General features: G+C 39.4%; 5 protein-coding genes across 5 annotated transcripts; 3 read left to right on the top strand and 2 right to left on the bottom strand.

Annotated features, from left to right (window-relative positions):
• Window positions 1-156: 156 nt before the first annotated feature.
• LOC310940651 (TERF1-interacting nuclear factor 2-like) lies at window positions 157-2,502 on the bottom strand (the record flags this gene model as incomplete). The annotated part of the gene is made up of 8 exons (XM_083905640.1): window positions 2,400-2,502; window positions 1,474-1,676; window positions 1,252-1,356; window positions 1,000-1,095; window positions 775-885; window positions 511-634; window positions 275-391; window positions 157-173 (listed from the first exon to the last, which is right to left on the bottom strand). The coding sequence occupies exons 1-8, from the start codon at window positions 2,425-2,427 to the stop codon at window positions 157-159; spliced, it is 801 nt and encodes a 266-aa protein (XP_083761766.1). The 5' UTR covers window positions 2,428-2,502.
• Window positions 2,503-3,784: 1,282 nt separating this feature from the next.
• Window positions 3,785-5,574, top strand: cideb (cell death inducing DFFA like effector b; the record flags this gene model as incomplete). The annotated part of the gene is made up of 5 exons (XM_083910544.1): window positions 3,785-3,810; window positions 4,093-4,207; window positions 4,682-4,840; window positions 4,958-5,148; window positions 5,433-5,574. The coding sequence occupies 5 exons, from the start codon at window positions 3,785-3,787 to the stop codon at window positions 5,572-5,574; spliced, it is 633 nt and encodes a 210-aa protein (XP_083766670.1).
• A 7,386-nt stretch (window positions 5,575-12,960) lies between these two features.
• Window positions 12,961-14,508, top strand: LOC310940640 (uncharacterized protein; the record flags this gene model as incomplete). Its single annotated transcript, XM_083905629.1, has 2 exons — window positions 12,961-13,796; window positions 14,229-14,508. The coding sequence occupies 2 exons, from the start codon at window positions 12,961-12,963 to the stop codon at window positions 14,506-14,508; spliced, it is 1,116 nt and encodes a 371-aa protein (XP_083761755.1).
• A 449-nt stretch (window positions 14,509-14,957) lies between these two features.
• On the bottom strand, window positions 14,958-20,290 carry gmpr2 (guanosine monophosphate reductase 2). Its single transcript, XM_083910403.1, has 10 exons — window positions 20,237-20,290; window positions 19,568-19,720; window positions 18,470-18,589; window positions 17,929-18,012; window positions 17,657-17,830; window positions 17,492-17,573; window positions 17,088-17,194; window positions 16,867-16,909; window positions 16,357-16,516; window positions 14,958-16,263 (listed from the first exon to the last, which is right to left on the bottom strand). Exons 2-10 carry the CDS (start codon window positions 19,652-19,654, stop codon window positions 16,077-16,079), a joined length of 1,044 nt encoding a protein of 347 aa, XP_083766529.1. The 5' UTR covers window positions 19,655-19,720; window positions 20,237-20,290; the 3' UTR covers window positions 14,958-16,076.
• A 355-nt stretch (window positions 20,291-20,645) lies between these two features.
• On the top strand, window positions 20,646-22,804 carry nedd8 (NEDD8 ubiquitin like modifier). Its single transcript, XM_083910251.1, has 4 exons — window positions 20,646-20,784; window positions 20,905-20,952; window positions 21,043-21,125; window positions 21,608-22,804. The coding sequence occupies exons 1-4, from the start codon at window positions 20,767-20,769 to the stop codon at window positions 21,732-21,734; spliced, it is 276 nt and encodes a 91-aa protein (XP_083766377.1). The 5' UTR covers window positions 20,646-20,766; the 3' UTR covers window positions 21,735-22,804.
• The last annotated feature ends 2 nt before the right edge of the window (window positions 22,805-22,806 follow it).

Here is a 22,806-nt window from a genome sequence, read left to right as displayed (position 1 = left end):
GGCTGCTTGCGTTTAATTCCTTTGCTTCTTTTGGCGACATTCTGCTCCTCTTGTTCTTCTTCACTCTCTTTCTCTTCATCGTCGGTGATGTTTCTGTTTCTCGTGCCGTCCTTTTGTTGCGGGAGTTTGTCTGTTGCGTCTTCTGTGCTGGAGGCCTCACTGCTTCTCAGTGGCTTTTTATTCGCAGACATCATGACTGGTACGTCTTTGTTGGATATGAGTCCAATAACAGGTGTAATGAATGGGGTTCCTTCTCTTGTCTGTGTGCCACTACTGGACGGGTCACCAGCAGACGCTTTGGTTCCTGTTTGTTGTTTCGAAGCTGTTCTCCCAGACGGTGGAAGAGAAAGTGATTCCAGGATGGAGTCTCCCATGTTTGGAGGGAGAGACGCTGTTTATATTTAAAAAGAAAAGAAAAGGCAATGACCCAATCGATAATTTAGATGACTAGAAATTAAACTTTAGTCTTGCTGTCACAGTCATTCTAGGGAGGAAGTTATCTCGCTTTACCTGCTGGCTCAAGGTGACCAAGACAGGTTTGATGTTGCAGCAAAATGTTGAGGAGCTGAGGCTGCGTGGCCGAGCGAGCGCACTCCTCCAGGACAGGCGGGGCTTCACTGAGCCATGACACAGTCTGGAGGCAAATGTAGAGATCGTCACTTTGTAAACTATCAGAATTTCAGTGTTTGAAACATCTTTAAACTGACCTGACTCTTCACAGATATATAAAAAGCAGTCATGACATCAGCAATACAATGAAAGAGTCAACGAAACCTGAGCAAGGCTGGGAACTGGAAGCAACTGGTCCAGTCGAATCAAAAACTCCCACAGCAGCTTCTCTAATTCCTCGTCAAACTTGGGGCCATAATCAACAGGAAACTCTTCCTGTTAAGAGGACAGAGCAACAGTCTCACACACAAACAGTACCGCACAGAGTGAATCAGAATTATTAGTGGAAGCTGTGGGTAAAGAGAGAGACACTGGAGAACGAGGACTCACCTTGTAGAACAGCTCTCTCTCTGCGGGCTCCGCCAGCATTGTGTGAATAAATGAATGGAAACTTTCAACGGTTTTTGTAATTTTGACGTCCTTCCTCTACGAGACAAAAGAAGGAAAATGGACTGAATTGCTTCATCATTAGAATCGATCATGATCAAAGTAATTGATTATTAATCGAATAACTGTTGCAGACCTTTGACCTGTGCTATAGATTGCAGTTAAAAATGACACCTTATTTTAAGAAGAATTTACCACTGTAGCAGCTGAGGTTGGAGGAACAGCTGGAGCACGGATCCTTTTCAGGTGAGGCTCGATCACCTGCATATCAGCTTGTGTACGGCACAGCTCTAAGATCAGCTGGAAAACAATAAACCATGCACAACATTTACACATCTGAAACTGTAACAGAGGGAGGTCGGTATGATGGGAGTCACAAATAAAAAGGCAGATTTCTATTGCTCTATTAAGACTCACCCGTCCTCTCAGCCCTAGAGTCAGTTTGCCCTGGTGTCGCACGGTGAGCATGCCAGGTACAGTCTCACAAGCCGACGTCACAAATTCTTCCACGACCCCATATTGCATCACATCCCTCTGCTTCAGCACCTTCCACAGAGCTGCAGACACCAGGCGCATGGGCGGAGCGAGCAGTTGAAGTGCAGCGAAGGGGAGGTTGACATCTGTGCAGGAGACAAAACTGATGTGTTAAACTAACGCAACAGTGGTAATTTAAAGAGCTGTCATCTGTAGTATCTTTAACATAGATTGTCTTTGGTAGGCATGGGACGACTGAGATATTTGCCGTCATGATAATAGTGACCAGAATGGCTTGTTGGTAATGAACCTAATTTCTTTACACCAAGCTTTGACCTTGACTGAGGATTCATACTTTATAATGAGCATTAAATTGAAACACAGGAATTCTAAAAAGGGTACTTGAGGTTTTTGTAGTGCAGTTGTATAAGGTGTTGACACATTATCAGCACTGACTTGAATGAGCATAATGCCGTCCACAGAGATGGCATTGGCACAGAACATGCTGTCTGAAGGCATGTAAAAAAGTATTGAACATATTTATTCACTAAACTTTTCAGATATTATGAACATAGACAGGGATATATTTTAATAGGCGACCCATAACTGTCTAAAATGAAAGTTATCCTTCTGCAATGGCTGACAATCGCTGGAGTTGATAATAATATCCCTTTAATACAATCATTGCAATTCATGAGGTGGTGGGATTATGCAGGCTCCCCTTGTGGGCCTTCAAAATAATAAAATCACCAGCACTGTATGTTGGTAAGCTAGATAGCATTTACAAGTCACTCGAATATGCTAAATATTTACGATTTTCCCATGATTTGCTTTTTTTTGTCAACCCTTTCCCCCAGCTGTTATCTTACCATCATCCTTAGGTTTCCGTGTCGCCATCTCACTGATCCAGATGAATTATGCACTAACAGCCACTGTTAATTGACAAAAATAAAACCGTTAACGTTCAACTAATATTAGCTTAGCAATTTGAACAGGCTGCTCCCTGAGTGAACCTCCAAACAAAAAAGACGAGTCAGCATGTCTCCCCGGGCAAAAATACACGCGAGTTGCTGCTGAGAAGATGTTTACTAACGCCAGTGGTGCCTCAAATCATCTACTTACACAGAAGTCTCAATGTGTTGATGTTGTTTATCCGCTAAACATCAACAAAGCTAGAAACGTTACTGCGAACATTTCTGCTTCTCATCCTCCCGCCTTCAAGGAAAACTAATCAAATCGTCACTTTGTGGGTGTCGCGACCGGGCGGTGCTCCGGCACTGTGAGGAAAAGGCTCAATATAACTAACCCCGCTCGCGCGAGCATTGACACAGTAACCGTACAAGCGCACCCAATGTTTTTGTATATCCGGGATATGACGTAAGGCACAGACGTCACTCGTTTGCTGCATTTTTCCCGTTGCTTTCCTAAACGTCTTGCATTATTAAACAAACAGTTAATATTATGAAATGAAAAAAGAGCAGTATAGAAGCACATGAATAAGTCAATGTGTAAAATTAAACTGACATACATGAATAAAAGACAACAACAAGAAAATGAATGATGGCAACACCAAGGCTAACAGGTATTAGCCTACTAATAGTGCTATAATTTAATATATGTCATAACATAAGCACTGTAAGGCCTAAACCAACAATTATTTACATCAGTGTTAAACAATCTTTTTAAATGGGTACTTATTTGTTAACGACGACAAACTATTGTGGCCCAATTCACAATATAACAATATTAACAGAACACGTTTTGTTTTGTTGTACCAAATAAATGTCAACAACAGGGGATAAAGCAGAGGACTCAAAATAGCACAACATGAGAACAACATGTGGCGATGGAGCTCTTATCAAAACAATGTATAACAACATTCAGTAAAAACTAATCAGAGAAATAGACTTGGAAACTCACTAAATAAAACAGGCAGATTAAACTAGAATGGACTAAAAACACTCATGAACATAATCCATTCCCTAGCCCCAAACCTTAACAATTACAACTAAAACCCTTAACTTAACCTAAACTCAATTGTAACTCTAAAACCAAGTCAACTCTCAAAAAACTTATGTTTGGATGAAATTTGGCCCTCTACACACACACACACACACACACACACACACACACACATAGGCTGGCTGGATGAACTTTGCCCTGTACTGTTCTGAATCAGAGTCATCACCAGGTTTGGTGTAAAGTCCACTCTGTGAACAACACAGAGAGGAGCAACAGCAGGACGCTTGCAACAATGGAGAGCACATCCTCATTTTTAAAGTAAGTAAAGATTTACATTTGCTTTACAAAACATTAGCTTGATCCCCAATCACCACTTAATGTAGATTATAGACTTAAGTAAATATTAATTAAAAATGATGTAATATCATGTTATTCTGCGACAACGGGAATAGGAAAACACAGTGGATTATTGCAAAGACGTTATTATACCTGTGTTTTTTTCCTGCTGTGTCTACTGTGAAAACGTCTGAATGTTTGTTACATGAAGCCCAACACATTAAATGATTAAATTACCTTCATTTAAATTTTCTCTGATCCCAGATCAGTAACCAAGCGAGTGTGGTCACCGGTGCAGCGACCTTTCAGGGTGTGTTGTCACAACAGAGTGATCAGGAAGGGCATCACAGCTGGAACCCTGGAGGAGCTGAAAGAAAGGGTGAGAAATAACGGAGAGTAATACAACTATTATAGGGATTTCGATCAAGATCTTAAAATCTAAAGGATTTATATGTGAGGGAGAAGTAAGGGAAAACTCTCAAAACAAGCCGAATAAAAACATTCGACAGTTTTTCGTGTGGGTAAAGTTGGTGAAACGATAGTGGACTTCATCTTGCTGATAAGGTAGCCGCACTACGAAATAAACTAGGATATAGTGTTGCTGTTCTATCAGGCAGTGCTGTAAAGTCTGATTAGATATGGGATACAGGCATGGAGAGGTTATTTAGCTGTTAAGTTAGAAATGACTACCTCTCCAAACTATTTATTAGCTGTTCTTAGAGGAGCACTGATAATACTCTGATCCATCCCATGTACAGTACTTCACTCTGAGTTTTACCATTCGGAGGAAAAGTGTAAACATCAGTTCAAGTTCTAAATGAGCTCAGTGTGATGTTACCTGGTGTGCTTGCAGGTATGCCAGGCGCTGCTGCTGTCCCTGTCTGCTCTGTCCGTGTCTCTGGTTTGTGAGGAGGACGGCACAGAGGTTGACTCAGATGAGTTCCTCATGACGCTGCCAGACAACACCACTCTCATGGCACTGGAGCCTGGACAGACATGGAGACCGCAGACTGTATGTTTTCATGTTATACATACAAAAGAGCAGCTTTAAAGCAGATTTGGATCATGTACGCACCTGTGACCGACGTTGTTGACTGATTTTCATTGCTGATCCCCCCCTCCCCACCAGGGTGTTGTCGTGGCCAAATCTCAAGATCACAACAAGCCTCACAATGGGAAAGACATCGCACGAGTCACCTTTGACCTTTACAAGATGAGTCCTAAAGATCTATTTGGCTCTCTGAGTGTGAAGGCCACATTTCAAGGCCTGTACTCTGTGAGCGCTGACTTCCAGTGTCTTGGGCCCAAGAAAGTCCTCAGGTAAGGAAGACGTAAGGTGCTGAAGGTCACAATAGCAAAGACTGAACTATTTAAAATAGGAGCAGTTATTTGGTATTATTTCTGTATTTATAGAGGAAAATTGCAGCTAAATCACTGTAACATGAGGCTCAACTACAGTGAAATAAAAAAGAAGTAACAATGTAGTTAAAATAATGTATGAGTATATGAATTTGACCTTTATTCAAGTTAGAGAATACACATACAGTCAATGTAGCCTGTGGCTCCATTCTGATGACACTTGTTATCACTTGTGTGTTTTGCAGAGAAGCTCTGCGTGTGGCCTCCACCCTCCTTCAGGCTGCCGGACACCTGCTCATCACTTCAGCGTCCTTGATCCGACGTGTTATTGAAGGAGCAGAGTTTTGGCAGCCACAGAGAGCAGAGTACACGGCCAAGTGGAACTGAACAAGTCACACAGCAATGAACTAGGTCTGATAACATTAAATGGCTGCTTAAATAAGAACTTGTAGGTTTGTCTGACTTCTGATTGTGGAGCTCTGTATTCTTTCACTTACATCCTCGGCAAAAGACAGCATAAGAAACATGGCATGAACATCTGTTTAGAAATATATATCACTGATTTTAAAGGTTTAGTGTGTGGAATTTGGGTGAAATAATTTTTAATTTTATGTAAAATAACTTTTTTGCAATCACCTGTTTGTAAGAATTGCCGTTTTTCATTAACCCCAAAATGTTATATTTATATCAGCCATTTTGGACCAACATTTTGGTGTTATAACAGTAGCTCACAATGGACAAACTGAACATAATTGAGTTTTGCACACTCTACCTTTAAACAATCTAGACACATTTGTGTACACACAAAATGCAAATCCGTAACACTTTGACAATTGAAACTGAACAGAGTAAAGTTAACAAAAGAGCAGGACAAACATGAGACAAAAAAGTAATTATTCTATTTTTACCCATAATCTGCTCACAAACAGGATGTGGAGATTATCTTTTGATGTGCAACATTGTCTCCGTTTGAAAAGAGTGTTTTCATGAAGTCACACTCAAACAATAAACAAAGTAAATGTTTTAACTTGCATGACAATAAAAACGTCTGTACGGACTCTCTCACGTAAAACTGCATTTAAGTTGCAAATAATACTGTACATCATGTGTATGTGAACAAACGTCAACGACTAATGACAATATCACACCAATCATTTCCACACAAAAGACCAGAACGAAAAGAGGAAATTGCAACAGCTGCAATTTAAATCTTTAACTGTGTTTGATGTTCTTACATTTTATGCCAATGAACAATGCAATGCATTCAGTAAAGGTTCGAAATAATCAATAATACTTTAAAGACGTTTTTATAATGCTCCATCTTGTTTTAAATTCTATGAATATTGAACTAAAGAGTGACTTAATTGATACTGATTGTAACTATTATGCAACATATTTTAATACTTGTGGATGTTTTTCTTTGTTTTGTTTTTTGTTTTATAACATTGTTAATCAATTTTGTTTATTGGTAGCTTGTTGTTTCAAAGCATATGCACTGTGCTAATTTTATATGCATTATTTACACTGTGTATATTATGCATTCCTTACTGAGACCTGGATTTGTTCAGCCCTTTGTGAGACAGCTTTCCAACTGTTAAGATGTGATTTGTCCATCTTCATTCCCTTGTCAGCTACCGAGGCTGAGGCATCATATCTGAAGATGCCTTCTTGTTTTCATCTTCCCCTGGGTTTTCACTCCTCTGGATCATCTTCTTCCAGGTCGCCTCTCCTCTGAAATCATTCACTGCTTCCTTCGCCTGCATGTAAATATTTTGCCGGTGCTGGATTTTGGCAAGCGCCTGCCTGTGCTGCTCCGGACTCATCCAGAGTGGCTTCCTGATCTTCACGTAATAGCGCATGTCACTGAACCACTGAACCAAGTCAGTGCGAGGGACGCCAATCAACGCTGTCAGGTGGTTGAAGTCCTCGCTGTTTGGATACTGGCATTTCAAGAACGCTAACTGCATCATGGTTTTCTTCTCCGTTCCTATTGAAACATTTCTCTTTGACTTAAAGGATTTCCCCCCTTCCATCTTAAATCGATCACCTCTCGTTTCCTCTTCAGCTCTCTCCACAGCACCATCCCCATCTTGCTTCATCTTCTTTTCAATCTTGTTTCTCCCTTTCCTCCTTTTCCGCTTTTTCTGAGGACACCGCCAGTCTTCCTCATCAGCTTTTTCTACTTTGCTGTTCTTCTCTTGGGTTATAGGTTTCTCCTGCATTACTTTTCCTTCCAGCTGCTCAGCAGGCTTCACTTTTTCTTCTTTTATCTTTCTCACATTTTCCTTCCTGCCCTTTCCCACCTTATTCAACCCACTCACTTTGACCTTCCCCATCTGTTTCTTCTTTTCTCTTGTGTCCACGCTTCGCAGCTCTTCCTTGCTCAGAGCCTTTCCCTGACTCATCTCAAACTTGTTCCGAAGCTCTTGGATGTCCTTGTAGTCCCAGCTGATGCCATAGCGGAGCCTCTGCAACATGAACCAAACCTTCACCTGGTCTGGGTGCAAAGAGCAGCGTTGTGCCACCACAGCTGTCTGTTTCTGCGTGAGATAGGGGAAGCTGTCAAAGGCCTTGTCCAGTTCTGCAACACAATCCCGCAGCTGGAGGTCGATCTCATTCGAGTGCACCCACACAAGCCTCTGACTCACAGAGAGCAGGGGGAACACGACTGCAAAGTTTTGGTTCATGTTGAAAGTCGAGGGAGCCATGTTAGTTTCTTGTGTCTTGCCGTAAGCATCAGGTTTTTTCTGTTTGAGCCCAGGAAAACCTTCGTCCATGGCAACTGCTCATGTAAACAGCAAAAACAGTTGTTTCCAGAAAATCAATGCTTTTTGAGGAAAATGTATATTCACAAATACTACTAATAATAATAATAATTATTATAAAAATGAAAAAAATACATTTGACAATCCAGACAACATTTTCTGTCTAATTTTCCATTAGTTCAAAGTTAGTATGCAATGAGCATCTCCCGAATATTCAGTTGAATTTGCAAGTAAGGGTTTAATTTCAAGACAGCGAGGAGGATTTTATAAAGTAATCTAATTAATAAGTAATTGATTTGTCAAGTTTTGCTTTCAGCTTTCAATAAAGGTACTCTAACTGGTCCTTACACAAAATGTACACTTGGCTGTTTTGCTTTTTTCCTATTTCATCATGAAATACACTTACTGTCCAATTTATTAGGTACACAGGAAATCTACGCAAAGATATTTTTCTCTTTTTTGGACCATGGCTCATGTCACTGGCTGTTTAGATATTTGCATTTAACAATAAGGGGAACAGTTGTACCTAAAAGTGACCAGCAAGTGTATTTGCAATATTTTGTTGATGTAAAATCTGGCATGAATGAACTGAAGTTCAACAAAGATACAACTACTAAAGTAATTTTCTTCTATAATGCTATAAATTATATTTAATATTTTTTATGAATGTATAATGTATTTTTTTTTAAATAATATTATCATTAATATTACATATATTCATAATAATATAATAATATAATATAATATTCTTACAACAATAGTATATGAAATATCAATATATCTATAGCTAACCTATCTATCAATAGCTAATAATTTGGCAGAAAATATTGATTTATAGTATCATTCTTTAAGGTCATTAGCTAAATAACCAACTAACTTACATATAAACTGCACTTATTTATAATAACTACATGACACGAATGCATAAATTGAACACAACATTATTTTTTTAGTACAATTTCTGTACGACGCTGAAGTTAGCATCCGATTCGCCAGCCTCCGATTCGGCACTTAAGGGGAAAGTTAAGGGGAAATAAACTTGATGCGCAGTGCGACTGTTAGCACACTGGTTGTCTGTTTTTTGTGACACTTCTTGATGTGAAAACATTTTAGACATGTTAGGTAAGACATTAACCTTGCATGACATCCACTGTTGTATTTGTGAAGCTTTTATTTAATTTATGAAACCGTTTTTGTTTTATACTCAGACCTCATTAGAACAGGTCCTGATCCAAAACCACTGTACCTAGACTTCTCAAACCTGGACTAGATTAATCTACAGACCCTGAAGATTCATAAAAACACACTCTCTGATTTGTGAAACCTTTATTCTATTTGTGAAAATGCAAAAAAAGGCACATTTCAACGTTTTTTCAGCATATAGACCACTTTGGACCAGGTCCTGATCCAAAACCACTGTACCTAGACTTCTCAAACCTGGACTAGATTAATCTACAGACCCTGAAGATTCATAAAAACACACCCTCTGATTTGTGAAACCTTTATTCTATTTGTGAAAATGCAATAAAGGCTCATTTCAACGTTTTTTCAGCATATAGACCACTTTGGACCAGGTCCTGATCCAAAACCACTGCACCTAGACTTCTCAAATCTGGACTAGATTAATCTACAGACCCTGGAGATTCATAAAAACACACTCTCTGATTTACGAAACCTTTATTCTATTTGTGAAAATGCAATAAAGGCAACATTCCTTTATCTTACTGTCACAACACATAACTGGTTCTCTAACTTCATTTGCTCTGGTGTTGTCCTATTTTCCTTTGCTCATTTTACTATTCCCCTTCTATTTCACCTTTCCTTTTGTTAAATAAGTTTTATTAGCGCACACTATTATTTATTATAGAAAAATGTGTAATAATACAATAATAATAACACACTTTGTGTAAGTTATCTGAAAATGTACCGCACTATACATTTAAGCAGAAGGATAAAGATTGACATTATACGTATTTGATCTTCAGAAAACAATAAAGTACACAAATCTTTACTACCAACACTTCTCTTATGCACAAGTAATAGGAATACTGTCCTTCATGTATATAACTCCATAAATTTAAGTCAAACAGCTGTTGATGTACCTCTGACAGCATAACATTGAGCATGTATTTGATCCTGTCAGAAGACACCATGGCTAAAATGTCATACCATTTACTGAAATTATACTTTTATTAATTTTCATGAATATAATAAAGGTTTCAAGGTTTCACAAATCAGAGAGTGTGTTTTTTTATGAATCTTCAGAGTCTGTAGATTAATCTAGTCCAGTTTAGAGAAGTCTAGGTACAGTGGTTTTGGATCAGGACTTGGTCCAAAGTGGTCTATATGCTGAAAAAACGTTGAAATCAGCCTTTATTGCATTTTCACAAATAGAATACAGGTTTCACAAACCAGAGAGTGTGTTTTTATGAATCTTCAGGGTCTGTAGATTAATCTAGTCCAGGTTTGAGAAGTCTAGATACAGTGGTTTTGGATCAGGACCTGGTCCAAAGTGGTCTATATGCTGAAAAAACGTTGAAATGTGCCTTTATTGCATTTTCACAAATAGAATAAAGGTTTCACAAACCAGAGAGTGTGTTTTTATGAATCTCCAGGGTCTGTAGATTAATCTAGTCCAGATTTCAGAAGTCTAGGTACAGTGGTTTTGGATCAGGACCTGGTCCAAAGTGGTCTATATGCTGAAAAAGCGTTGAAATGTGCCTTTATTGCATTTTCACAAATAGAATAAAAGTTTCACAAATCAGAGAGTGTGTTTTTATGAATCTTCAGGGTCTGTAGATTAATCTAGTCCAAATTTCAGAAGACTAGGTACAGTGGTTTTGGATCAGGACCTGGTCCAATGTGGTCTATATGCTGAAAAAGCGTTGAAATGTGCCTTTATTGCATTTTCACAAATAGAATAAAGGTTTCACAAACCAGAGAGTGTGTTTTTATGAATCTTCAGGGTCTGTAGATTAATCTAGTCCAGGTTTGAGAAGTCTAGGTACAGTGGTTTTGGATCAGGACCTGTTCTAATGAGGTCTGAGTATAAAACAAAAACGGTGAAATCTCCCCTTTAGAATTTTCATAAATTAAATAAAAGCTTCACAAATACAACAGTGGATGTCATGCAAGGTTAATGTCTTACCTAACATGTCTAAAATGTTTTCACATCAAGAAGTGTCACAAAAAACAGACAACCAGTGTGCAAACAGTCGCACTGCGCATCAAGTCCATTTCCCCTTAACTTTCCCCGAAAGCCGAATCAGAGGCTGGCGAATCGGAGGCTAACTTCAGCATAGAAATTTCTGTGCTAATGTTCGCTAAACTAGCTAAATGTAGCTCGTAGCTAACTGTAGCTATATGTTGTGCCGTTATTAGTAGTCTTATTAATACCATGGATTTTATAACTGAAAAATTAAGTGGCATTCAAGCAAATGTCAGCGGATCTATCAATTTTGCGAACAATGCGTAGTTTAGCTTGCTAAGTAGCTTTTTAGAGCACAGTAAACTAAAGCTAATTCTTCAGTCACTTTTTTTCCCTCCAAAGTCAGCAGGGGGTATAAAGACTTACCTTTAAAAAGTAGGAAAAGGTCCAGAAGTGTAATTTTTGGGTTTCTATATTTTATGCTGATCAAGTCCAGCTGATAGATGTCAATTATTTTTCAGGGCTCTCAAGTCTCACACACATTTAAACCTTTCAAATGTTTATGTGAAATTGCTAGGACAATGTGCTTGCCTGTTTATTCAGTGCTCACTTTAGCGGATACTCCACCTTGTGGCCAAAAGGATAACCAACTCCTCTCTGTATGTGCTACTTCTCATCACAGAAACTGGAGCACAGCTACTATTTTGTGAGCTACACTGATACACAGAACAATACATATACAATTCATAAAAAAAACTGGACATAATAATCCTCTTAATATTTGAAATGAATAGAAGAAAAATATAAGGAAGTGGGTGGCTTATTATGTTATCATTTCTTGTCCTTACACTAGTGTAGTCATATTTTCATCACCTGATTTTGTTGTTGTTTCTTTTCTAGTTTAAATCATTAATAATAACTAATAATTTTTAGATCATGTATCCTGGCCATGCATAGATTAATCATTGCATTTGTATGTTTCAAAGATGTCAGGGAAGAAGAAGATGCAAATGAGCATTATTTCATGCTTTGTGCTCAAGGGTCGGAGGAGACAGCTAAGGTTTCAGTAGAAGAAGAGTCAGTATATATATTTATGCATGTGTATGTGTTTTGTAATGTAATGACATAGTTATTGACTTGTATTGGTACTTTTGGTACTATTAGTGCATCCCAAAACCAAAATGGAACAAGACTGAAGCCTTAGTTTCTCAGGTACAGTTGGTTCCAAAGTCAATTTGGAGCAGACAGAAGGGCCCCTTCCATGTATCCAAGACAGCATGCTGGCTCATCTTACAAGCTGATCACTACAATCAGAAAAGCGATAATAGAGAGGTCAATGTGTAGAAATGGGCAGTATACAAGCAACACAGAACAATAAGGAAGTATGCCAAGGCTGTGGATTGAGGTTGGGCAGTGCCAATCCCATGTTGACTGGGAACTCGGCAACCTGAAACTGTTGTGCAGTGCAGCTGTGACCAAGTGCTCTGACGAGACACTGAAACACCAGAAACAGAAAAAACTACTTAAATAACTTAAGGTGAGTTGAAGACTGGATCATACTTCCTAAAAACCCGCGTTTTTAATTCAGAGTCAAACTGTTTTAAATCTGTTAATTCCTTTTTTTGCTTTAACTTTTCCTGCCGTGTCATCCCTGCTCTGTTTGATTCAGTTTTCTGTGAATCACGGATCATGGATTTGCTCGATGCATGAAAAAATACTTTACATATAAAAATTGGTTTACCTTGCCAAATATTTGTTTTGATTTTTAACAACAGGAGCATCGGGTAGGATTCTAGAGACACTGTTAAACCCTGAATACAATTCAAGATTGTCAAATCAAGACTTCCAGTTTCAGAAAACATGTCTGACAATCTGCAAAACGACGTGAAGCAAGTAATCCTCTGTGACGTGTGCACTGGGGAGGACAGGAAACCAGCGAAAAAGACCTGCATGAAATGTGAGATCTCCATGTGCGTGCAGCACCTGCAAATCCACCTCACCACACCCGTCTTACTCCAAACTCACCCTCTGACTGAACCCATGGCTTTAGGTGGCACCAAATGCCCTCAACACGGCAAACTCCTGGAGTACTACTGCCTGGATGATATGACCTGTGTGTGCGTTTCCTGCGCCATTGAAGACCAGCATCGCCTACACAATATGAAAACCTTCTCCACAGGCCAAAAAGAGCTCATGGAGAAACTCAAAGCTGAGCAGGCCTTACTGTTTAAAACTGATGATGAGAACGTGAGTCTGGAAAAGTGGGAGAAGAATGAAAGAGAAAAGCTGAGTCGCTGTAGCGTGCGTCTCATTGAGGCCGTGACTAACCTGCGTGATATAACGCTGACCAGCGTCCAAAGTTCAGTCTCTGCTCGAATGGTGGCCATTAAAACAAGCAAGAGCAGCATGCAAGCAGCACAGAACGAGAAGGACACCTTCAGATTCCTGCAGATGTATTCACAGGTGCATCAGGATATGGAGAAGGCCAAGGCTGTGGATCTGAGGAAAGGGTTGGAGCCTGGCAGTGATCGAGACAAGCTTGTCCAGGAGATAAGAGAGAATGGTGAAAAACTAATGGAGCAAGCAGACAACTTCTCGGAATCCTTGTTGAATATGGTTGATCCTGACCAAGAGCTCTATGCCACTGATTCAGACCTGATCTTTGAACCACAGAATTTGGGCAAAGGCATGTCAATGTCTGAAGACAGGAAGAAGGTATTCTACAATAGCTGGTTAGGGGAATGCTCTGCCAATCTTCTAATTCATAGTACCCAAGAAATTCCTAAGTTTCAGAGGTGGCTGGTCTGTTTTAACACAGAGTCTGATTGGACAATCGGTTTATGTGATAAAAAGTTCTCAAAGGACTTGAATAATGGACTCGTCTTTGGTCTTTGCTGCAAAAATAACAAGCTCTGCTCACTTAAGACAGAATATGTTCACTGCCAAGATAGCGCAACCAAATTAAGAGGTTTTGGGCATCAGGAAGTTGTTGTGAACACAACTAAAATGGAGGAGCAAAAGATTGTTTCAGCTCCACTGTTAAAACAGGGAAAGGTTGAGGATGTACAGCTACCTGAAGTGGTGGAAGCAAGTTGGAATTTTGTTGCTTCTTCATTGTCTTTCTTCAGAAGAATCGGACTTTACAAGAGGGAAGAAATACTCACAATTCAGGTGAGCCTCGACTGGGACCTGGTCCCCTTTGTTCAACTGAAAAAAGAAAATCGCCAGAGCACTGCAGATTCATCCCAGAATCAGTGGAAGGGTTCCTGTGGTGAAGTTCACAACAAGGATGGCCATAGGCACAGGCAGGGACCAGGAATGTACCAGACCAGTCACCAGGATCGGTGTCGCTGTGGACAAATCATCGGTGTCCGCTGCGTCACAGAGGTCGTTTGTGAACTTCAGTAATTAGTGAATGATTGCCAATCAACATAGAAGAGTTAAGAAATATAACAATCTGCTTTTGACAGCATGAAACGAGACGAGACCTCATTGATTTGAGTTCCTGTTTAATGAAAATAATTTGATACAATGGAAATGTATGTCAATAATAAACCCATGTTGTGTGATCTTTGTTGTGTACGGCACACACGATGGACAATCTAATACCAAATAGCAAAGTAACTAAGTAGCTAAGTATTATTAGAAAACTGATTTTTTTTTCATTTGGTTGTTGCAATTTATTTTCTTCTGCAGTTTAAGGCATTTATCCCCATGGTAATAATTGTGGCTCTTAAAGGCACAGGAACGTTCATAACATGTCAAAGTGGTGCCAAACAATAAAAAAAGCCAGTGAAATTTTAACCTGTGGAATGCTTTTATTGACTGGATGAAAGGGTAAAGTGGGGAAAGTGAGTTACAAACTTCATTTTATGTTTTGGCAACATAAAAACACTTTTGCACAAAACAAGCAAAAACAAAGATGATGTAAGAACATATTGAAATGGAGTGACAACAGACAGTGACACCGTAAACTGGCAGTGAAAAACTCTAGAGGAATGACTGCTTATTTAAAAGCCATTCATCTCAAACCTATTTAAAGGTGTGCATCACTAAGAAACATTGGTATTGATCAGGAGCAGCTAAAACCAAAAGAATGGAAAATCTGCATATTATGAATTTAGCGCCCTTCTAGTGAAGTGACACTGAACTTGAAGCAATTCATCTATCAATTCACACAAATCTAACTAATAAAGATGCATATTCAGTAGTACATGCCGAATGGGATATATGATACTAATAACAATAAGAGAAACATACGACTCTCAAATCATTAAAGTGCAACAAAATGGAATGAAAGGGGTGGAATGACTCAATTATTTTTAAAAAATGGCTCACTTTCCAAGTAACCAGCAGTCACATAAATAAGAGGGCTTCTGATATAATTTACCACATTTACTATCATTTCATATTTGGTGACGAAGGCTGTCAATACAATCTCATTACACAGATTTGCATACTGTATGCGTAAGAACCATTTCTAAGGCTGTTGCATTGGAATGATGAGATACTGCTCCAACTTATATCCTATTACTGCATAGAGACAATTGTCCTCTTCAGACCTGGTACAAACATCTATCCCGAGTGATCCAATCATACATGGGCAGCGTAACACACTTCCTGGATTGAGTTTAACGTGCATTGTATTCAAATAAACGCAGACGTCATGTCTCTGTGAGAACAAACAAAACTGTGTCCAACTGTAAATATGTGTCTGTCCTGTGTCAACGTGTTTGTTTGCATGTGAGCAAGATTCAGAAATCCAGCTCTGCTCACACCGTTGTAATTTGAAGTAAGAGTTTATCAGTTAGAAAAAGAAATAGAGGTAATAAACAGTGTCAAATCTGTACGAATCTGTACTAACATGTAACCAGAAGGATAAAAAGGTCAGTATTTAAGTAATAATGTGTGTGTCTGTTCATGTGTGCATACAGTGGTGCAGACATATCTTTCCATCTGATGCAAAAAGTGGACATTTAGCTGCTGCCAAAGACATTGTTGAGCTGCTGAGTGACTCTGATGAAGGTGGTCCTGCGGCTCAGCTCCTTTAGCTTTCCTGCGCCAACATAGGTGCAGGTGGAGCGGACTCCGCCTAGGATGTCTCGTATTGTGTTGTCCACAGGACCTTTGTAAGGAACTTCCACCGTCTTCCCCTCTGAGGCTCTGTATCAAAGAAAATAAACCATACAAGTACTATATTTAGAGAAAACAGGAAAAAAATACATCCAGGAACACTGACATAAGTTTGACCCTCACCTGTAGTCAGCCACACCACCTGCATGCTTCTTCATCGCGGTGTCAGAGCTCATGCCATAGAAGAGCTTGTATTTCTTGCCGTCTTTCTCTATGGTCTCGCCTCCGCTCTCAGAGTGGCCTGCCAGCATACCACCCAGCATCACAAAGTCTGCTCCAGCACCTGAGACCACAGAGACAGGTTAAGAGAGACAAACAAACAGCCAGAAGTAGGTCTTTAATTAGGGATGAGCTCGCACAACACTCAGTATCACCACTGGCCTGATAGTGGTCAAAAATCCTATATATTGCATGCTTCACTATGCACTGACTAACACGGTTTAAGAATTACATATTTGAAATTGCTTGATGACTGATTGTATCTGACTAATATCGGTAGATACTCAAGGCTGCGATAACAGTGACAGTGCAAAAGTGACAATGAACCATCTCTAGTTTTAAAAGAAAGAAATAATCCTTGCTTTGGTTGCACTTTAAAAAAAACAAAACAAAACAAAAAAAAAAAACACGAACCAAAAGCCTTCGAGACGTCTCCAGGGCAGGTACAGCCGCCATCCTGAGAGAGAGAGAGAGAGAGACGAGATGGGCAAAACAACCATATAGTGAGTGTGACTTTATGATTGTCATGGCTGCATGTAACGCAAAATGTATTTAAGTGTAAAATGGTAATATGCACCACTTTAGGGTAAACGAATAATTAAAAAAAAGATCAACTTCAGCAGTGATATGCTTACAGAGATGATGTGGCCACCCAGTCCATGGGCAGCATCTGCACACTCAATCACTGCACTAAGCTGGGGGTAACCCACTCCTGTCTTCTTGCGGGTGGTGCACACAGATCCTGTAGAGGACAACAAGGCAGGAAGATTTGCAAACAGGAAACAGCACTGTTTTTGGTTAAATCTTTTGGGGTCATCAACACATGGTAGCTACAGAGAAGACATATTAGGACTGGGTAATTCCTACAATCTTATGATACGATATGCAATGGATATGGACAGTGAACTGAATTGGCTTCATTCAAGAAGAATATTGTGAATCCCTACAATTGACCTCTGCTGCCATCTGCTGGACAAGTGATAACAGGTTCTTTCATAATGTATAATGCGTTATTCAGTGCTACGCTCGCTGTGATCACCTGGTCCGATGCCGACTTTGATGATGTCAGCGCCAGCAAGGATCAGCTCCTCTACCATCTCACCCGTGACTACATTTCCTGCCTGAGGAAAATAAAAAAGGTTTTAATCCAATAGTCCAACAACAGGAACATTTCTTTCCAAGCAGGCGTTAAATATCTACTCACCACGATCGTATGTGAAGGAAACTTTTGCCTGACGTCTTTGACAAACTGCACAAAGTGTTCTGAGTAACCGTTTGCGACGTCTACACAGATATACTTCAGTTGAGGCACGGCCGCTATGACGGCTGTAATCTTTCCAAAATCACCGTCGCCTGTCCCTGTGCTGACTGCAATACTCTGGGAAGTGAACAGAGGAGAGAGAGAGAGAGCAGTGTCACCAAGACAAGAATCTATTAACCCAATCATGACTACATGATTATTAAAAACGTTCCTACCTCCAAGCATTCAGGATGATTTGTTGCAAACTCCAACCATTCATCCACAGAGTAATGTTTGTGAATTGTGGTGAAAAGAGTGAACTAAAGGAGTAAACAAAGAACAACAGATTACGGAGGATATTAATGCAGATATATTGCAGCAAAGACACCCAATGCAGAGTTGCAGAGAAGAGACTAAGCAAGTATGGCTCAAATTGTCATCTGTAACATGGCTATAGTAATAATACCCAATGACAAGAGGGGGCAGCTTTCCATGTAACTGGAATTGAGTAAGGTTAATGAATTGAGGAACATAATTTAAAAATAAAAGTATTAAAACTGTGTGTGCATGTCCACGTTTTAAATCTATAAGTTACTTTTTATGTTTCCTGTAGTGAAAAGGATCTTGAAATAAAACCAGCAATAAATAGTTTCTGTATATCAAGTATCAGTGCCAGCATCAGGAAACCATGAACCAAAAAGGCTGGATTCCATCTCGTTTTAAAACTTTAAGGAAGACCAGAGAACTGGAGTGTGGAGTAATTTTCACACAGCTTACCTGGTGCAAAGCCAGGGCCATCTCAAAGGTTCCCACAGTATCCATGTTAGCAGCAATGATGGGGATGCCTGTATAGTTGCCCTTGGAGTTCCGGAAAGTGAAGCTCCTCGTCAGGTCAACCTGCAATAGACAAGAAGAAGAAGTCTTGACGTGCACTTGATAGTTTCCATATACTAGATCATCTCAAATTGTTAACATGTCTCTTCTCTATTGATTTGCTCCAACAACTCCTATTGTATTTTGTGATATTTAACTGCATTTGTGGTGCATCCAGAATGTATAGCTTTAGATGTTTTTCTTATGATTAATTCTGTTGTTTACCACCCTTTTTAGTTTATTTTACTGCCAACATAAGGACCCTTACCAACAATTTTGAATATATATATGTATATATGTATATATGTATATATGTATATATGTATATATGTATATATGTACACACACACACACACACACACACACACACACACACACACACACACACACACACACACACACACACACACACACACACACACACACACACACACACACACACACACACACACACACACACACACACACACACACACACACACACACACACACACACACACACACACACACACACACACACACACACACACACACACACACACACACACACACACACACACACACACACACACACACACACACACACACACACACACACACACACACACACACACACACACACACACACACACACACACACACACACACACACACACACACACACACACACACACACACACACACACACACACACACACTTTGAAATACCTTGTTGTTGAAAGGTGCTATACAAATACTTACCTTGGCTGTTTTAGACAAATAAACTCACTTTGCTAAATTAGGAAACGTTTTACGGACAATACATTCTTCCAATGACTACTGCAGTTACATAGCAGCTGGAGCTCATATTTCTCGCTAAGCAACATTTGAAATATAAACGTTTTTTTCTTGTTGGACAAATAACAGCCTCCAATGAGGATATGTAAATATTTGTGGATAAATAAAGATTTTGGAAATGGTTTAATGAGAAAAAAAAACCTAAACTATCTATTGTGTACCTACCTCACTGCGAGACTTGAGTGTGCTTCGCTTTGGCCGGAGGAGGACATCCTTGAAATCCAACTTGATGTCATTCTCAATCCGAGGCATTTTGGAAACAGGAGATAATGAAATGAAAATAAAGGGAGATGAAGCAGTTTGTCCTGGAATGTGAATCTGTTGAGAAGGAAATGGTCAGGGAGGTCAGAATGGCTTATTTGTTTTTATTATTTTGTCATTTCACTTCTGTTTTTAAAGTTCTGTTTTTACTTTTAAATTTGTGTAACTTTCTTTTGAGAAGTTCTACAAATTGTTAGTATTATTACAACTGTTACAGACAGACATGGTCTGAAGCAGTTACACTTCTCATTTACTAAACACCTGTAACCATTAACCACAGTTATTAGTTGTAGTTGCTGTTACTTGTAGTTATTTAATACAGCAGTAATTTACCTGATAATCCTAAAACTCATACACTGAGCCACACAGAAGATGCTATTGCTAATGTTGTCCACATGAAAACCCTGCCACACCGACCAGAACAGTGTCACCTCTTCAACCACCCCACGTCAAAACTCAAGGTTACTTTAGCAAGACTCATGTGTAAATTCACGACAAAAAAATCATGTATCTGAGCACTAGCTACCAATTAATGAAGAGTACATAACCGTACGGTTAGAACAATATGCTTACCTTCCGAGAAGTGTAGTTGTGTGTGACGATGCCTCTTTTCCACTCTGCCCTCTTCACTTCTAGCGGCGGGGGAAGCTAAGAGTGGGCGGACCGGACACCAACTGACAGTTGACTTGTAGTTTTATAGGAGCTTCTGCTCGAAGGCGGCAACCAGGCAGAAACTACAACGTTAGGCTCGAGTACGGCACGTTGTGCTGCTGTCGTAAGAATTATCTAAATGTATTTAAGGAAGCCATATCTTTGGGCTATTTTGCGATGCTCGTGCTCATATTAGATCAATTATTCCAACATATTTTGTGTACTTTCAACGGCAAAATGACGCAAGCGAGATTTTATTTGAAGCGGAACCATTGTCACACGGTGAATGGTGCGGACGGATTCGCGGAGAAACACAGGAAACACCCATTGACTATTTTTGAAAGGGAATATCCAGTCCCTCGCTAATAAAGTCGTATTAAAAATACAAAGTTATTTCAAGAATACATTCAGCAAACAAACAGTCAGACACATTTCGTGAATTTTGCACAAAGATGCTGATTAAAGTGAAGGTAAGGCGCACACCATGCACGACGATTAGCCTGGTTTTTAACAGTTAGCCACTCATTTAAAACAGTTGCTATCAGCGTCATGAATGTTTCAATAATACTTTGAGTGTACGTTTGTCACAGACACTCACCGGAAAAGAGATAGAGATCGACATAGAGCCCACAGATAAGGTATGTATTGATTTATTCACCCACTCACTCAAGTGTTGTGAACATACAATGTCCAACCAGTCCTTGTGATTTTCATCAATATCTATTCAGGTGGAGCGGATCAAAGAGAGAGTGGAGGAGAAGGAAGGGATTCCTCCCCAGCAGCAGAGGTTGATCTACAGTGGGAAACAAATGTAAGACCATTACACTTTTTTAAAACATATTTTATCATGTAAAAAAGACCACAACACCCTGATCAGAGATAAGAGTTTCCTGAAGGGGTTTTCTCTTGTTATTGTGGTTAGGGTTTTATCATTTTAATGATAATACAGGATATTCCTCAAAATGTTTTCAAAAAATTGGTCAAATAAAATGCCGGTACACGTTCACTAAGATGAGCAGTAGGTGACACACAAACACCACAGAAAATGCAAATGGCCTGCACCTATTATTAGTTACTTGCTCAATGTTGAGGAATTTATTATTACCTTTTTTTTATTATGTGTTACCATTCATGTTTTTTTGTATGCACAGATTTAAAATTTGCAGATGTAAACTCATCTACAGTATCATCCTGCTTCATTATGTTTATCCATGTTGTCACTGTTACAAATAAATAATGCAATAGAGGTGTTTCCGCTGTCTAACGTCATCTTTTCTGCATTGCGTTTCTCAGGAATGATGAGAAAACGGCGGCAGACTATAAAATCCAGGGAGGCTCCGTTCTCCATTTGGTACTAGCTCTGCGAGGAGGACAGCTGCTCCGCTCACCCACAAGCCTCCAATCCAAGCCGGCGTTGTAGCAGCTACTATAGAACACCTTTTAGCTTTTGCAATGCCGACACCAATGAGGTTACATGAAAGACACATTGCCAACGGTTGCATCTGGTGGCGCTATAGGCAGCACAGAGCAGTAGGTAAATAGAAAGTTCTGCTTGTGGCAGCCTCATAAATGTGTGTGCTGCAAACATCACATCAACTGTTATAGCTAGACACGCGATATTAAACCTGAAAAAGGAGAAATTCTTTTAAAATTAAACAATATATATTCATAATAGATATTTCGGTCTGCTATGGAAGTTTTACATGACTTTTTGTGTCAAAAGGCTGACTCCCCCCACATAAAAAAGTATAAAAATGCCTTAGACCATTTTTTGTATTGCAATCATTTTTCAGGGTGTGAAACTAATATTTGCCTTTTAAAAATCATATTCTCGAAAAAAAAGAAGCCCTTTCTCATTTAGTATCACGACTTGAATTTTTGTTTTTCAATCATAAAGCGCACGTCACATAGTTACATTTATGAAGAATGTATCAAGGCATATTTATAATCATAGACTGATGTTTTGTTTATTTTCTGCCCTCTGGAGTTTACTGATGCAGTATATCTTATTATGTTCTCAACCGAAATGGAGAAAAGTTAGATTTGGGGATTATTTGAGGGTTTCTATTGACAGTGCCAGGTGTCAATTATTGGGAAACTGACAAAAGCCTTAATAGAAACATTCACATCCATCGTCATTATGACACAGGACACCGAAAAAGTGACACTCCAATCTCCGTCCATGCCCCAAAAGGAATACGTAATCTCCCAAAAATGTCAAAATATGTTAAGTGTGCTTTCCAAGTAGCCTGTCCATTCAGTCAGTTAATATCTTGTAACATTTAATGTGAATTTAGTTAGATTTTACTGCTGAGTACACACTTTTACTTTAGCAAGAAGACCCGGAGAGTGTCAACCAGTTTGACAGTGGCTTCAGTTTAAACACAGATGTTGTTTGTTTAGAGAAGTTTAGAGAAGCGTTGTCTACAGTTGGGATCACTCCTTCCACTCAGTGTGTGTGTGTACACAGAACTGTCATGCTGGTGGCCTAC

The sequence above is a fragment of the Microchirus variegatus genome (assembly GCF_963457635.1).
Source record: "Microchirus variegatus genome assembly, chromosome: 2".
Classification (NCBI taxonomy): Eukaryota; Metazoa; Chordata; class Actinopteri; order Pleuronectiformes; family Soleidae; genus Microchirus; species Microchirus variegatus.
This window is presented reverse-complemented; position numbering and strand designations above follow the sequence as displayed.

What these genes read in the sequence shown, in the direction of transcription:
- nedd8 (XM_083910251.1), top strand. An exon ending in ACATAGAGCCCACAGATAAG is followed by an intron (nt 20,953 to 21,042) that starts GTATGTATTGAT and finishes ATATCTATTCAG; the next exon opens with GTGGAGCGGATCAAAGAGAG. An exon ending in ATCTACAGTGGGAAACAAAT is followed by an intron (nt 21,126 to 21,607) that starts GTAAGACCATTA and finishes TGCGTTTCTCAG; the next exon opens with GAATGATGAGAAAACGGCGG.
- gmpr2 (XM_083910403.1), bottom strand. Translation starts at nt 19,654, where the DNA reads ATGCCTCGGATTGAGAATGACATCAAGTTGGATTTCAAGGATGTCCTC. An exon ending in TGGGTGGCCACATCATCTCT is followed by an intron (nt 16,910 to 17,087) that starts GTAAGCATATCA and finishes TCTCTCTCTCAG; the next exon opens with GATGGCGGCTGTACCTGCCC. An exon ending in AGACGTCTCGAAGGCTTTTG is followed by an intron (nt 16,517 to 16,866) that starts GTTCGTGTTTTT and finishes CTGTGGTCTCAG; the next exon opens with GTGCTGGAGCAGACTTTGTG.